General features: G+C 40.5%; 1 protein-coding gene across 4 annotated transcripts in view; it reads right to left on the reverse strand.

The window, feature by feature from the left end:
* The window catches only part of MICAL2 (microtubule associated monooxygenase, calponin and LIM domain containing 2), a 118,644-nt gene that overhangs the window by 48,751 nt on the left and 52,998 nt on the right, over positions 1-16,895 (reverse strand). For 2 of the 4 annotated variants that reach the window (XM_069016601.1, XM_069016603.1), the window contains exons 14-18: positions 16,610-16,722; positions 13,481-13,552; positions 12,747-12,896; positions 1,364-1,550; positions 68-156 (exon numbers count right to left, since the gene is read on the reverse strand). In XM_069016601.1, coding sequence (XP_068872702.1) covers positions 68-156; positions 1,364-1,550; positions 12,747-12,896; positions 13,481-13,552; positions 16,610-16,722 — 611 coding nt within the window. Of the gene's footprint in view, positions 1-67; positions 157-1,363; positions 1,551-2,910; positions 2,992-3,407; positions 3,507-9,036; positions 9,166-9,759; positions 9,862-10,070; positions 10,290-11,510; positions 11,616-12,746; positions 12,897-13,480; positions 13,553-16,609; positions 16,723-16,895 lie in introns of all 4 variants that reach the window. The other 2 variants (XM_069016600.1, XM_069016602.1) reach the window with 2 other exon arrangements.

Raw genomic sequence — 16,895 nt, forward strand, 5'->3', positions numbered from 1 at the left:
TAAGTACTGCACCCTGCTCCAGATAAAGCTGCCTCAACAGTGCCTTAGCAATATAATCAATCCATACCTTTCCATGGACCTGTATTGTTGCCCTTCTCTTTCTGTGTTTCGTACTGATTTTGCAGTGTGTAAAGTGAGGTTTACAGTAAAATTTACCTACAAGAGGGAAACATCAGTTATAGGACATGTTATCTATACATATATGGAAAAAATCACTGTTGCATCTATAAAAAAAATGAAACCACGATAATAAACAGTTGGCAGCAAAAGGAATGGGAAACCTGGCACTGACACTGCTAAACAGCTCTGAATAGGTTTCTTTTACAGATTTGCACATTAGTTCAATAACACAAGGTCATTTATCTACCACTCAGGTATAACATTAATAAACAGTAAAAAAACAACATCCCATAAATACAAAGTCACAAACCAAAACAAGACATCAAGCAGGGGAAAAAAAGTCAAATAATCAGCTCAAAAAGACGACTTTGCAGATTATCCAGACCAAAAAAAGAACCACTTTGACCTTGAATCTTTAATCCTTTTGCAGAGGGACATCAGGTTAATATTCGGATCTACTCAAATAATTTGGAAGGGGCAAAGGAATTTTAATTCAGTTTGATAATTCCATTCCAAACTAAAAAGAAAAAAAGAAAAAAAGAAAAAAAGAAAAAAAGAAAAAAAGAAAAAAAGAAAAAAAGAAAAAAGAAAAAAAGAAAAAAAGAAAAAAAGAAAAAAAGAAAAAAAGAAAAAAAGAAAAAAAGAAAAAAAGAAAAAAAGAAAAAAAGAAAAAAAGAAAAAAAGAAGGCAAACTCCAGGCTCTAAATGGGATGGAGCACCCAAGATCTGAACCTCCTGTTCTACAGCAGGCTGGAGCCTGGAATAAATTACACTGTGCTTGGCCAGTCCTACTGCTCTCAACTCCTGACCATAACAGCTTAAAAGAAACAACCTATATTCCCTGCATCCATGTAAATCTGCCACTACTATGGCTTGTTCTTATAGATCACATTATTTAATGGCCAGTTTTAAATGAGAGAGAAGAATAACTCTATTATTAGAGAAACCTCACTCCCTCTGTCCCCCTTTACTTTGACCTGTGATTGAACAAAGTGCACTTTGGTCACTCAACTTATTTTCCACTGAGGATTTCTTCATTTAAAGCTTAGGTCTGTCATAACTCAACTCTTTTGAAAGACTAGGACTGCAAGTACAAGGACTCAAAAGATCAGCACGGACACAAACACCACACTTGGCAGACCTCCTCCTGACCGTGCTACTGGGCCAGATTTTTTTCCCCCGTTCCACTAAAAGCACCAATACTTAGACATTTCAAAAGACTCTTAAATAGCTCCTACATTACCTTCTTCAACATCAAAGGCATAAATTCCTAAGCGGAGTGTTGTAGAACATATTTCACACTTGAAGCACTCCCTGTGAAAGAAGTGGCCTTCTGCACTCAGCCTCTCCATGACATAGACCCGCTTCTTGCAGAAATAACAAATGTCACTCCCCCCGATAGACATGGGGAATTCTTTTCGCAGAGAACTCTGTTAAAAGATAAAAACAGAACATAAGGCTGTGGCCCCACAGCCAGATATAAATCCTGATGAAGGGGGCAGCTGCTTTAGCTGCTTGAAGCGTCGCATGGCACCCTCCAAGCACAATTACGGTAAGCATCAGGCAGCTTTTTTTATTACTCATTATTGCAGTTCTGTAGGTTTATGCAGCAATTAATAAATCAGACATCACGAGGACATTAAAGGGGTGACTTTTATGCTGGCCTTGCATCCAGGTTCCCTCTGGGAGTTCACCAGCATTTTAGTTACTCAGGTCCAAGAGCAGCACCATCCCCGAGTGCTCCCTCGTCACCCCGTGCCGCTCTCAGTCAGGGACTCGTGTCTCTCTCAGGAGGTGAAGGCACACTTCACCAGCCTCAAACAGATTTGCATCTGGAGCCAAGCAAACAGATGCCCTGAAGACTCAGTTCAGACACACTCTGGAGGAAAATGCAGGCTTGTGCTTTAAGGTCCAGGAGGAAGAGCAGACAGTCTTCAACACTGCTGTCTGAACCACCCTTCCCATCGCCACAGATGTGCCTCCCCTCTCAGCCGTGCTCCTCCTGAGACAACAGCCCAAGCTGGGGCTTGGTTAGCTTTAAAAATCAGTTTGTTTCCTACCACAGACCTTCAGAACACTTTTAACACATTCAAAATATAATCCATGTTAACAACATGAAACTATTCTGAAAGTTTGTTGAAATTAGGCTGGCAATTAACGTTCTTTAATTGTCACAAACCTCATCCCCTCTTAGATATACATGCAAAGGGTACAGAAAAGTGAACTAGGAATTGATTAGATGCCACTGGACTTCCCTTTTCTTATCAGAGGCAGGTATGAGGATGTTACTTTGCATTACTGTATTACGGTTGGTACAGATGAGCATGCTGTGTCAGCCACATCCACCACCACCTCCCTCCCCTTCCACCATCCCTGCTGCCACAGGAGAGGTACCACACGTGGGATGGAGGAGGAAAAGTCCAAGGCACATTCAAACAGCAGCACAGAGTCCACACAACTCATCTTTCATTTGCGAGCAGAAGGTGGCCTTGGAATCATTTTTAATGTTAAGTAGAACTCACAGTTGTCATTGCCATGTTGTCCTGTGCTTAAAAGTTGAGAATCCTATTCCAGACCTGCCATTAGCAATCTGTTTTGCTCTGATGGATCATTTTAGAGCATCAATCTTTCCAAACAACCGACCATGCAAATGGAAAACCACACAGATGTGTTTTTAAAAACAAGGTGTTAATAGATAGTTACAACGAAGCTGAAACAACTGAGTTTAGTGCTGGCTGGTAAGTAAAGTGTCATCACCACAACACAACACCTTACTCGGCTTCCCAATACCTGACAGCTCTGAGCAGTGGAGGCAGCAGATGGAGAGTCAGGAATGGGGCAAGAACCTGCAGCTCTGTCCAGAGACCGCTTCTGAATTCAACACAGAACAGTGTCAGAGTTGAGAAACAGCCCTCTTCAAAAGGAGGCACGGTGATTCAGCACTTTTGTGTTAAAAATAACTGCATAAGCATGCACAAAACTTTCTTTAGAAGCCACCCTGAGTAATAATTGTCTTCTGTTACTAATTCTACAGTAATTACATTTAATAAAAGCCTCCTGAAGTTTTAATTCACACAGTCAAGTAATAAAAATATAAATAGAAGATGTGGTGAGCAACATTTCCATCAGCATATTGTGCCAATGCACACTTGATTCTTTAGTAAGTGTTAGACTAAGACCCTTCATAAGGCTTCAAGTGCTCCACAACTGGGGTCTTAAGCGAGGATGGCATTCTGGGAACACCACTCTTAAGTGAAGCTACTGTTTCTTTGTGGGTTTAGTCTTACCAGTTCAAGCTGTGGCTTGGGCCTGTGATCATTCACATACAGATTTACAAGAACTTCAGCCACAGCTCCAATTGCACATGAGACCTTTCCTACAGTCGTCTAACCAGGAAAGGGGAGAAGATGAAGAATAGAAGGAAGAGCTTTAGTTACCCTTGAAAGAGAATTTAAAGACAAAAAAGGACAAGAATGATTTGGACACGTGCAAACATCGATAAAGGGAGGCAGGAGAAAGAGCAGAAGGCAGGTCCAGCAGAGCACAAGCACGTTCATGCGTGACCAGCATGGTCCAGGTGGAGCCACAGAAAGCTTCCGTGTAGCCCACATACTTTTCCCTGAGGATGATGGAGAAATTCCTGATGGGAGCAAATGCTTCTCCTCAAGGCCTCCTGCTATGTTCATGAAAGGCTGAGCTGGTAGCTACTGCCTGGCTATCTGAGCTGGACATTCTGACATTAAAAAAATCCTATTGTTCACTTCAGCTTCTCTGGGACTTGGTTATTACATTTCAGAACAGGAGTGGGATTGAGCTCCACATTAACACTCCACAAACTGTGACATTTCAGGGAACATTCTAGGAAAATGTGCGAGCCAAGTCCCACACAGAAATGTTTTGTTGATGCTCACAGGGCAACCATTCGCCCTCTTCCCAGTGACTCATTGTAATTCCAGGGAAAACTGGAGAAACTACACTCACGAGAGGGAAACATCTCCTTTAACCTGCTTCATCACACCACTGCAGCCATGAAAGTTAGGCTGTTTTTAACCAAATTTATCAATCAGGCCTGCAAAGAGACAGCAGTTGCTTAGGCTGTGGCTCCAAACGCACAGTAGACAGACTGATGACTGCATGACCCATTCTTCCCTGCCAAAACACGTGCCTGGGGACTGGAAAAGGGGAAAGATGTGTGTGCAGGAGTGTGCGAGTGGTAGCAGGTAGGTAGGTACTCTGGTCCTGAAAAAAAGACAGCAATTCACAGATTTACAGAAATATTTTCCACCCTAAATCAAATTTCCCGTAGTGATTTGGATTTTTGCTTTCTAGTCAATGTAAGATCCCACAACCTCTCCAGCAGCAAATGCAGCCAGGATCATCCTGGTCTGGCCAGGGATCTGGTACTCTGCTTCTGAAGTCAGGGCATTGTTTTTCCCAGGAGGATAAATACATGATATCATATCTTACACTCCATTTGCCTCTCACAGAGCCCAAATCTTAAGGAAGTCCCCCTCTTCTCAGTGAAATGATTTCTCTACTGCCACCACACCAAGTCCTGCTAATTGAAAGGTTTTAAAATACCAGAAAGCTACCATGAAGAAGGGAGAAAAATATAAATGCAATGGTATTTTCAATACTTTAAAACTATTTTAAAGCATCTTCTATCAAGTTTAAAAACACCTATAATGCACTGTGGGTGGGTTTTAAAAAATTAATATGGATAAAAAAAATTCAAGGGAACATGTCCAACCCTTTACTGCTCCCTTTATCTTTTGAGAATTATCTCATAATTAATTTGATATCCAGGCAGGTACAAAATAAACATGTTAAGAATACAAAGGCCATTTAAGGAACAAGTTTCTGTACTGTTTGGTTTCGTTTAATATAAAAAGACTTTAAAATATTATTCAATATCTGGACAACTTGTGGGTAACCACTGCAAAGGAAAATGCTAATTACATACAACAGTGCTGTCCTAAGTGGTACACCAAATTATAAACCAATACAAGAAGTGCTACTTGCTGCTACAGGAAAACTACATTCCTTTCATTTGTTTAAGAATATGGAACAAAAAAATTTTCCTCCCCAAATTCTGCACCTCTGAATATGCTGAGGAATTTCTAGGCCATGTACAAGTTCTTGTCCACAAGCTCCCAGGTAAAAGAAAGTGTTCAAAGTCAGGTGAAGCAGAAAGTTTTCCTTGAACTAGATAAATGCTGGAGCAATCAGTTAAATAACAAGGCTGCACAGAAAGTGCAAGCAGCTGAATTTCAGGAAAAGTATCCTTGAGCCCGAACTACACCTTGAAATTAATCAGGTTGGCTGATTTCTGTTCTCCACCCATTGGAACAATCTATGTCAACATTAAAGCAGTCAAAACAAGAAAATTGCATGTTTATACATACTTCAAAAGTGTTATTAAAAGGAAATGTTCCTGTAATGAATGTGAATTCACATTCCAAGTAAAAGCAAATGGGATTTCAATTTAATTTAGCATCAATGCCCTCAAAACTATGCTTTAACTTTTGGTCAGCCCTGAACCGGTCAAGAGATGCTCGTTGTACATCCCCTCCAACAGAACTATTCTGTTGTGTCCTGTTCAAGTGCCACTCCATCACCAACAAGAAATATCAGGGCAGGATGAGGATCCACCAGGGCAGCTCCAAGGGCCGCTGCCACCCTCAGAGACACGAAGAGAATGTCCTTACAGCCCCTGAGGCTACTGCTCTACGTGAAGTCACACACACAGCTTTGTCATGCTGAGGTCACTGTCTGCATGGAACAGGTCACTGCTCACAGTTCAGGCAGGTTTATACCAGCAGCTTTAAAGCCTTTATGAACAGGAATCTTAAGGAGTTACCTTACAGGGCAAATTTCAGAGAACAACCAGAAAACACTTAAAAATCCCAGGTGTTTGTGATTTACTCAGACTGCTGACCTGTCAGTGGCACACTGCTTTTCAGCAGGTTGATCAGGGTGGTTCTTACCACGGGAAGAGAAAGCTGCCTTCTGTATTTCCCTGTGCTGTTATTCAGAACTGCACAGCCAGCCAAGTAAACCTCAGTAGCATTGCCATAAAACAAAGGAAACATGCTCTCTGTCTCCAAAAGCATACAATGCTTTCCCTTTGTTCTTTCATATCCTTAATGATTTTCCTGGTCTTATTTTGCCTTGAGGGTGATTTATTTACTTTTGGTACAACCTGCTACGTATATTTTCCCTCTGAGATAAACAACATTTGAGTAATAAGTTACTGTGTGTAGGAAACACCCAAGCCCTGCTTACTGCTGGTAATTAAGAGTCACATCACTGAAGCAAAGTAGTTGGTCCAAACTCTGCAGGGAGCACACTGATTGCAGGAACTTCACAGCTCTTACGACACACTGTGTGGATTCACTCATGCAAAGCTCAGATGAACAAGAGTTATACAAAGGTCAATCCAACCTCAAGCAAAAACAGGAATAACCAAAGCCCAGCCTGTAATCTAACATAGGCTGAGTCACAATTCTAGCTATGTGAATTTTGACAGCTGATTGAAGCTAGAAGGTACTTTTGATTATTACTGGCATATTGCACATAGAAGGTAATTCTTAATAAGTTGTAATGACTGCATGGCCTGAAAGAAACAATACAGTCCCACAGCCTTCTTTTCAAGTGTTCCTTTCAGGACTTATACTTAATAACAAGTGTCTGTAATTAGACAGTATGATTTCATAGCCACCCTTTTCAATAACTGTGTCACCATAACTAATTCTGTTCCAATGAAAACAGGTGCAACGGATCGTCATGTCTGGTAACAACCTCAGAACTCACCTGAAATTAAAATGACAGCACTAGCTATTTAAAACCATGGGAGGGTGCTGATATTTATAGGTCCTATACCATGAAGCCTTACAGAACTCAAAACACTTCTATTACCTTCTGTTTTTCTGCTGGGGAAAAAGCAGAAACACTGACAGCAACACACAGGAGCTCTTCCTGTTGGATTATCAATCCAAAACACTTTCTGATACTGAAGTCTAGTCTTACCTAGTGATAATTCTCAGAACAGAGACTAGAAATACAAATTCTGAGACCTATAACCCCCCTCAAGATAACACAGACACAGGCAGTTCCTGGTGCACATTCACAGCAGAGAGGTCCAAACGTATTGTTGAATTATCATGCACAGCACTTGAAAATGCACACTGCATCTGAAATACTGCTGGATTTTTATTTACATAGCACTGCACATTTAGTCAGTGTTTATTATAGAGTAGGATAAAATTCTCACATTCTGAAAAGTGTGCAATCAATAAGGATAAAACACAGGGACAACAATTTGACCATGAAAGGGCATGGACAGATTCTATTAGCACAGCTGTCCCACACAGAAGGAGTAAAAGATCACCTGATCATTACCAGACCTGCTGTTTAAAAATTCTCCAAAATGCCACACAAAATGCACCATATGTACACCTATGAAACACATACAGTGTACAAGAGGCCCTGAGCTGTACAACCTATGGAGCTGTGTATGCAGGCATCAAGATGCTCATGCATGTAGATCTGCCAAAGTATAAATGCAGTCCTACTTAACCAGCCAAATATTTACCCAGTGAGATGAACATATATTTACTGTGCTGGTGACAGAACTAGATTTTCTTGCTTCAGCTGTGCTGCATTCTGCCAGTATCTCTAGAGAGAGCACTTTTCAACTGAAGTAAACTCAGCCTAAGTGAAACCAAGTCACAGCAAACTATTACTTTACTGTTGTTTAAATACAACAATAAACTAATAAAGGCTGTCCGTGCACTTAAAACAAAATGCAGTTTTTAAAATATCAAATGAAAAAAAAAAAGACTGCACAGGACAAAGGCTTTCCAAGAAGAGATGTTAAAATCTCAATGAAATCACTGCTCATAGAGTTTCCATATGATTAAAAGCCTAGTTCTCATATTCTAAAGAGCTTTTCAGATAGCTTGGGTTTGGGGTGTTTTTGTTTTTTTTAATTCTCTTTGCAGAGTCACAATAGTTCTCCAAATCAAATGAGCATCAGCCCCCAGTCTTTTGGAAACCATGACTTAGCTTAAAACCCATCACATGCATTACCTCTTAGGTCATAAAAAGTAAGAAGTAAATCCAGGCAAAGGAATTATTTGGAAGCTGAAGGGAATTAGGGGATTACTGCAGCAAGGCACCTGCTGAGTTTGCAGTGTCCTTGAAGGGCCATGTACACTGCATTTCCCTGGGGACTGAGAGCCAGGCAGTCATTTCAACGCAGCCCATTAACATCAGCCTATCTCTGACTCAAGTGTCATCTCTTTCACTCAGAATATGCATGTTTCCTCTCCATAAGGTCTGCTGTTACAAAGAACTGAATTCTAGCTATTAGTATGCAGAAGCAAGTTTAAAGTACAAATCACTGAACAACCAACAATAAAATGTCTGCACTGGTAAGCGCTCATACAATTCTAAGACGTCTTCTGGTTAAAATAACCATTATTGTGCAGGTTTCCCCCTGCAGACGAGACAGATATTCTTAAGGAAAGAAACACAAATGCCACCCAAGAACAACTAACCAACCCCACAGCATCCTGTTTGCTTTACAGTGTGAAGCTTTCTTCAGCATGCCTGTGGTATTATCCAACAGCAGATCATTTAAAATAAGCAGCAATGCAAAGTGTTCAGAATTGAAGTAAAAAAATGTTAACTATTTGTGTTGTTCTTCAGCTTTTACCTGAGCCATTTCTGATGACGACATTTCTCTAACAAACATGCAGAACTAACAACAGTAAACAAAGTTAAGTTTGACTTAAATGTGAACTACAACCTATACAAGGGGTCTGCTGGCAGCACCTTCCATCCAAGCCATTTCTCAAGCAGCTTGAGTACAAGTTTGGGTTTTACACGAAAAATCTCTTTATAATAGAATACCTGTTGAGAAGAAACAGCAGAGGAAGCTGAACCAACAGATGATGAAGCAGCAACAGCTGAATGATGAGGTGGAGGGCAAGAGGGAGTTGGGGGCTGAGAATGGGATAAGCCTTTAGTAGGTAGCTTATTCTGTATAGAGCAGAAACAGGAGAGTTATCCAAGAGACAGTGACATCAACACAGGTTAAGTTCACAATCATGCATCAAAAAAAACAGGAAGGTAACAATGACAGTTCTACCCTTCTCTCTACTTCTGCACAGTAAGGAACCATGGAAATCATCATGGCACCTTCACGGTAAATGATATTATTGTATTGATTTTTTTAATAGAAATATTCACAGTGCGCAGTAAGATAGTGCTGGGAGAAAGCATAATGAAATCCAGGAAAAACCCGAGTGCACCAAGTACCACTGCTCACCAAGTGATTGGGAGCTGTGAGCCAGCAGTGTGTGCTTAAGCACAAGACAGTTTATTTGAACACAGTTCTCTCCACCCAAAGCACTCTGATTAGCTTTATGATTCAGACTGTTTTACCTCAATTAAATTATGCAATAATATTTAAACAACTCTTTTTACTAGTTTCAGTGGAATCCACATTACTTTTCAGATCCACACAGAATGAAAGGAAAGTTAAAACCAAAACCACTGAAATTTTTTTCCCTTCATGAATTCTTATACATCTTCCAATTCAGCAGTTCTTCAGGTGCAAAACTTAAAATTCACCTTCGGAAACTCCATGTATCCAAACATTGAGGCGAGATGTGCTGCTTTCTCTTTAATGTTCTTTTTATGGAATTCCCTATTTGCTATGGTCTGAGCTCTTTTCTGCAGTGACAGCCAGGGAAGGACAGCCAAGAAAAGAAAGAGAGAGATTTCAGTTAAAACCACATCCATCAACACAACATAGAGGTTTGTAGAAAGACTTCTTACTGTCTTAATATAACCTACAGTCAACAGAGAAAAAGCCACCAAAAACAGTACACAGAATATCACAGGCAGTTAAGAGACAGAAAGGAAAAGAATTTGCTTGTCACCTGTTTCAGTTTTTCCTCCAGGTGCTGAAGACGCTCAAGCACTCCAGAAAGTACAAATGCAGCAGAACAGGCAGATGCGAGATTTTCAGAGGTTTCTGACAGACTGGGCTGGGGATCTGTTTTTTGCACAGTCTTTGCTCTCCTGGCCATATGATCAGAACCATTTAAAGACTGTTTGGGTTCCCTGACCTCGTGTTCACTCCTAGCTACCACCTGAAACTGGGAAACACTGGAAGTGAAAAAAACTCTGCTTTCTGCACTACCATGCAGCATATGCAGCTTTTAAGGATGCTTCCGAAAGCGCGGCACAGTCATGCACATAACTAGAAGTAAAATGTTCTCACAACACTCTTTGCACACTATCTACTGCACCTCTGGTGCTTGTGCACATGCACTGAAATAAATCACAGCTTATGCAGGCCTTGACATCCTTCCCTAGGTTTGTGAGTTTTTGTGAATAACCTCAGACAGCATCAGTGCAGAAGAACTGCATCGCCTTCTAGGGCTTATAGAAAAGGGTTTGGGTTGGTTTTTTTTAGCATCACATCTGCCCAAAACTAAGCTTATAATCAAATTATATGTATGAGGATTTCAGCAGTATTTCTTGCCATAGTTCTAGATCTAGTCTGACCCAAGTCAAGATATACCCTATTTCAGATTTAAGGCATTTTCTGAGGAGTTCAGAACACATCTCTGAATTTGAGTTTTCATATAAAAGAGCTTCTGACCTGCAGATTTCCACATGCAATACAGATCTCATTTCACTGCAGACTGCTCTTGAAATGCCACTACAGGATGTTTACTTCGATTTAAAACTCTGATGTAAAGTGAGTATCAATACTGTTTGAGATGACATTGCTTTCATTGAAAATACTAAGAGAAAAATTTAGATTACGTCTTCAAAAATTTTTCCCCATATATGTGATGCTGCAAAAGAGCTTTCAGAAGAAATTCTTATCACAAGTTCTGCTTACAGAAATAAAACACTTGGGCATCAATATCAGCTTTTCAATGCTCAAGATTTTATCTTAAACATTTTTGCCAGGTTTCTGTCTTAGCCTTATCATTACAATAGCCCAAAGCATCGAGTACATGCACAAATTTTCAGGTACTGCTGTAGTTTTCTCACATGTTCAATGTAGCTGCGTAATTACATTTATACAATTTGAAGCCTAGATGTGATAACATAGAAATCAACACTTATGTCTTCAGGGTATTTCCACACTTTCAGAGAGTTTTCTCATCTGGAAAAGCAGGCGTAAAACAGCCTTAAACTTTTAATGTGCTTTTCACAATTCTCAGCTCAATGTGTCTGTGAACTCTGCAGACCCCATCCAAACATGGCTTTGTATATATTGTGTAGCTCTGCAATGACAGTGAGTTCCCAGCAGTAAGAGAAATGCTGTGCTTGCCAGGTGTTACCCATTTTGAGCTTCCTACCTGCCTTTTTGGTTGAGGTGGAAGAAGGCTTGGATCCATGGGTTTAGCAAAGCGAGGATTAACAGGAGGCTCAGAAGAGAGCAGGGCTGGTCTATCTGTTAGCTCCTTGCAAAGCATTTTTAAAATTGCAAAGACAGAGTGAAGGAAAAAAAAATGGAAGACAGTAAATAGGATTCAAAGAGTTTTTGAGGCAGAAAGAAATAAAAGCTGCTTTTAAAGACACAATACTATGAAGCTTAACAACACGTTCTGCAGATTTTTGCCACCCACCCATTTTATTAGCAACTTCTACCATCAAATATATCCTTGAAGTTGAACACGTTCAGTATTCTTTAAAAGAATTTTTCATCAAAATAGCTTCCTTCAGCATGGCCAAGGAAATCTCTGGCCACTTACCACACAGAAAGCTCAGAGCATTGACAAGCAGCCAGGTAGTATGCAAACAACTTTGGTTCAAGGACAGAGAAAGTCACTGGACATCTATAAAGCCTACACTACTGGAGGACCTAAATATTTAAATAAACAAATGGATACAAGGAAAAAGAATTAAGCCACCATCTTTGTCAAAACATCAACACCTTGCTCATCTCCTTCCTTCAGATCTTTCAGGTGACAGATCCAAACTCTACTGATTCAAACTATTTCTGGCTGAAGTGTGATTTTTAGCTTCTCATCCCTACCTTTGCAGCATGGGATTGTTTTTAAAACACTTCTAGTCACAGTCACACTAAAAACAAACCATGAAAACACTGCACAATGCACAAGTGCGTTCCACTCTGCCTAGTTTTGCAATGGAAATGGCAGCCAGACGTTATCTCGCAAAAGATTAGGTTCCCTTTTAACACTTCCTAGATTTTCCACAAAGAAAGACTCCACAGGATATGCAGTGTCCTTTACTTGAAGAATATAGGCAACAACAGGCCTTCTTGCAATACTGTGTGCAGCCAGCTTAGACTTCCAAATAACACAAATTCTACAGGGTGACTTACATGAGATTTCTAGACACTATAACACACAATAATTCATTGTATTTATACACATTAGTCAATCCATATGGGTTGTATTTGTTCACCAAGAATTGAGAGAAATACTTTTAATTTGCATGAAGTATTAAAAAAGGCAGCCCATTTGAACACCTAACAAATCCCTTTTTTCCCTTGGAAATCTGCATCACTTTCACAAGAAGGGACGACAGTTTAATTACAGATACGACTTTCAAGTTCATCCATGACCTACCTGTCTCCGCAAAATTGTATTTGAAGAGTTCTCTTCAAACTTTGCCAACAGCTGAGTTGCCATTGATTTCACTTTGTTCTGGTTCATTCCTTCTCTGCCATCACTCTGTTCTTTCCCAGCATTTGTCCCTTGGCTTGGAAAACCCGAAGTCTGCAAGGAAACAACAAACTGTGTTTTTCTTAGGTTTCCTACAACACTCATGAAGAGAGAGGAGGAGAGAGATAACATCCTTATCAGCAAAGGGTGAAAGGAAATACAGTCTACAGTATACTAAAAATGACATGTTTAGCATGCAAAAGTCACCAAAAATATTTTCTTGGGTCCCAGAGTACAGTAAAAGGGAACATTAATCAGTGCTGCTATTCATAAAACAGAGTCACAAAGGTAACTAATCAGAGAAGGGCTAGAAATCAAGCTGCAATGCAAACTCTTCAAATTAAAAATCGTCTAAATAGCTGAGTTAGGAAAAGGAAAAAAAACCCAGTACCTTAAATGTTCTTGTGTCAGAACAAAAACTAGTGTAATTCAGTTAATGCTCTACTCCCTACCAAATGATTTCAACTAATTTAGCTCTTCTTTAGTGCATGCCACAGTAAATTCAACGTTTTAGGGGAGAGGCTTTTTGTTCCTGCCAAGCTCCAAAGGCCAAGCCTTGGCCCCCCAATTCCCACTGCTTCCTCAGCTCTGGTGCCCATCAAGGAGCTGAACACAGGTGGGCACCACTGAACACCAACCTCCTCGAAGACACCGAAGAGTCCTTTCCGACGCCTTTTGTTCATCTCGTTTTCCTCCGTTTTCCCTTCAGCCTGAAAGGGCAAAGCCAAAACAAGTTCCTTGGATTACTGCAGCAGCTTCCAAGTTTACCCCAGCAGCTCCTCCCAGGATAACAAGTTCCATCACCAGCCAGGTGAGGTCTGGCCTGTGCTCAACCAGGCACACGCGGGTGAGCAGTGCCGGCATAAGGGGTCTTGCTGCCCTGCCAGATGCCCCAGCTCAGCAGGATTGCTCCTCATGGCAGGTGTCAGGTCAGTAAAGGCTGTCCCATAGTCCCTGGCTGTCCCAGAGCTCTCCCTGGACTCTAATGGGGGAGAACACATGCTTGCACACTTTGCTGAACACAAGCCCTACAACTCGGGTGTTTATCTTTCCCTCTTTCAGTACTGGAGAGTTTATAATTCATAAAGCACTAACACATCCTTGAAGAAAAAGGTTTTATAGCATCAGTTATTCCGTGAATTTTCAGCTAGACTGCACTGTTTTCCAGAGAAGTAACAAAATCCAGAAGTAACAAAACCCCTCACTCTTTCACTATAACCCCCAAATCTCTCTTAACCCAGCTATCTGCACACAGATCATGAATTCACAGCACAGTCATACTTCCTTTTTGGAGCAATTACTGACTGTCTTAAAGGTCTGTCTCCCTTCTAAGTTTCACCTCCCTGATTATGGCTGAACATTACAATACTTAAGCAACCAAACTGCTTCTTTTGTGCTCGAGCTATGCACATATTTCATTATTTTACTCAACTAGAGATTACACAAATCAGTAGTACTTCATACTCAGTCTGCACAAACTTGAAGAACAATCAATGCCTGGAAATTTTTATCACTTCTCATAACATTCAGTCGTGAAGATTTCATACAGTGATAATTTATGAACAATAAACTACATTCCAATTATTTGCATTTGCCCATGCTGTAACTCAGTGCCTGCTCAGTCAACTTAAAAAACCCCAAAAAGGAATAAAGAGAGAAAGATCAAAGAATGCAGGCTTCCTTTTTACATATAGACTGTTTGCAATAAATCATTATGCGGTGAGTACGAGTAATCCCAAACAACTTCTGGGCAAACACCAAAAGAATCAGATGACAATATTTTGATTACTTTATCTGCTTTGCTACACTGTCTTTCAAGCAGCAGCTCAGTATAACCCAGCTCTGCACTACCTATAGTCATCAGTCTACCCAGAAAGGGTGAACACAGAGCAGCACAATGTATTCTGCATAATAGCCTGTGCCACATAAAAGCAGAATTTGCCTGAGTGAATGCAGCAAGCAAGATGCTGCCTTTCAGAACCCTGACATAAAGGACTCCCAGTAACATGCTGACAAAGAAGTGAAAGACAAAGCAATTTAATTGCCGAGCAGGACTCCAAAAGGGCTGCACCCTGTATTGTGTAAACACCTCCATTCATTTATTAGTCTGGAGCACAGGAAATCTCAGTTCCTCTCCAGCCGGGCTGACACTCAGAGGAGAATGGAAAACATGATCCAGCTCAGCACAGGCTGCCAGAACAGCTACAGCCACACCAGCTCCAGGCCCCGCTTCCTGGTCTCTCACAGCCTGTGCCCAGATAAGGATCCCTCCTCCAGCCAAATCAAAGGACAAATACAAGCCATGGAAAGTTCAGTTAGCAACACTCTGTGCTCTCCTAAAGCCTGGATAGAACATTTAATAGATATACACCTGGATAATGCTCAGCACCACTTTTTGCAGGGGAAAGAACCGTAAAACTGAAGCCACAGCCAAACTCTGAACTCAAGCAGTTGCTTTACAAGGAGCTTCATTTCCCAGCTAGATGGTTATGGCACTCCCAAGGCTGTCCTAACCCAAGCACCCTAACCCACGTTGCTTGGTTTCACACCCTATCCGTGACAGAGCTGCAAAACTTCACACAAAATGCCTTGTTTCCCAAGCTGATTGGGGAAATACCACTTCCACTTCTCATTTCCAACGAGCCCCTGTAGTGTGAAACCAGAGGGGCCCTTCAAGCAAATTACCTCGTGCTTTCATGTACTGCCAAGAACTACAGCTCCTGCTAGGACAGGAGGCTTATTTCATGACAGGAGGTTAATCAGAGGCTGTATGGCTTTGTAATGGAAAGCTCTCCCCACTGCTAAAAGTCTATTTACTTCTGCAAACAACTCATTGAAAAACAACACTGTGGTTATGATAAAGGTTTTTCTTCTAAAGAAGTCACCCACAAGAAAAAGCAAAGTTTATTTTGCCTGTTTGGTTTCTCACTGCTTGACTATCTGGGAACCATGTCACTTGGTTTTGTGTATATGTGGGTGGCAGGGAAAAATAATTTCCTAACAAGGATATATGAAGTTACTGGACAATTGACTGTCCACAGGTTTTGAGAAAGTGTTTGTGGATGGAAAATATTCAAGACAAAAGTCAGCGCAGGAAGTATCTGGAAATTCTGGAGTAATTCTTCAGGTGAAAAAAGAAATCACATTTTTACAAGACAAGAGAGCAACAAATTTAAAAAGCAGTATATTAAAATACTGAGAAATGCAGTAGATGTGTACATGTGTTAACTCAGGCCTCTGTAAAGCTTCAAGGTTCTGAAGTCTTTAATCACAGCATGTATGGGCACAAATTTTTTTATAAGATAGGGACATAACGGGGCCTGTCAGTAAGTTTTCATTAGTAAGTGACCAAGAGAGAAAGGTATACAGGCATGACTAACAGATTGTTATCCCAGAGCTGCTGATCAACCTGCCCACTGTTGGTTACCATTGCAGGATTCTTCTATAAGAGCTGGAAAGCTTTCCTTCAGAACCTTGACAGCAATCACAAACCATGCAAATCACTGCTTTTTTGAAAAAGCAGCACTACCTCCCAATCAATAAACAGCGTAGCACAGGACTGATTATTTGAACTGGTATATAATAGAATGGCTGTATATTTAACTCCAGGAATACAGAGCTACAGGACTTTTTCTTACAGGTAGAAATAGCCCAGAAAATTATAGCAGTGTATATATAAACCCCTTATTTCTGAGCCTGAAAGTTTATTTTCATCTTTCCAAAAAAAAAAAAAAAAATCAGAGGGCAAGTCTTCCTTCACAACTTACCTTTGGTACTCGTTTTCTTGGTAGAGTTAAATTGATATAGTTATTAAAGATGAAATTCGATGATTTTGCTGAACCAAGATCATTATGTTCTCCATTTTGCTTCTCAGCAGCATCTGTCCAAAAAACAACTGCTTAGAATATTTACTTAGATTTGGTTTTAAATTATTTTGACTAAGCCAAAGCTTTCCAGTCAAGTGCTGGCAGCAATTATGTATAAGAAACACAGGCAAATAAAAGTAAATACATAGAATGTAGGGTGACTTTTTTAAAAAAAGAAAGAGTAAAA

The sequence above is a fragment of the Aphelocoma coerulescens genome, chromosome 5 (assembly GCF_041296385.1).
Source record: "Aphelocoma coerulescens isolate FSJ_1873_10779 chromosome 5, UR_Acoe_1.0, whole genome shotgun sequence".
Taxonomy (NCBI): domain Eukaryota; kingdom Metazoa; phylum Chordata; class Aves; order Passeriformes; family Corvidae; genus Aphelocoma; species Aphelocoma coerulescens.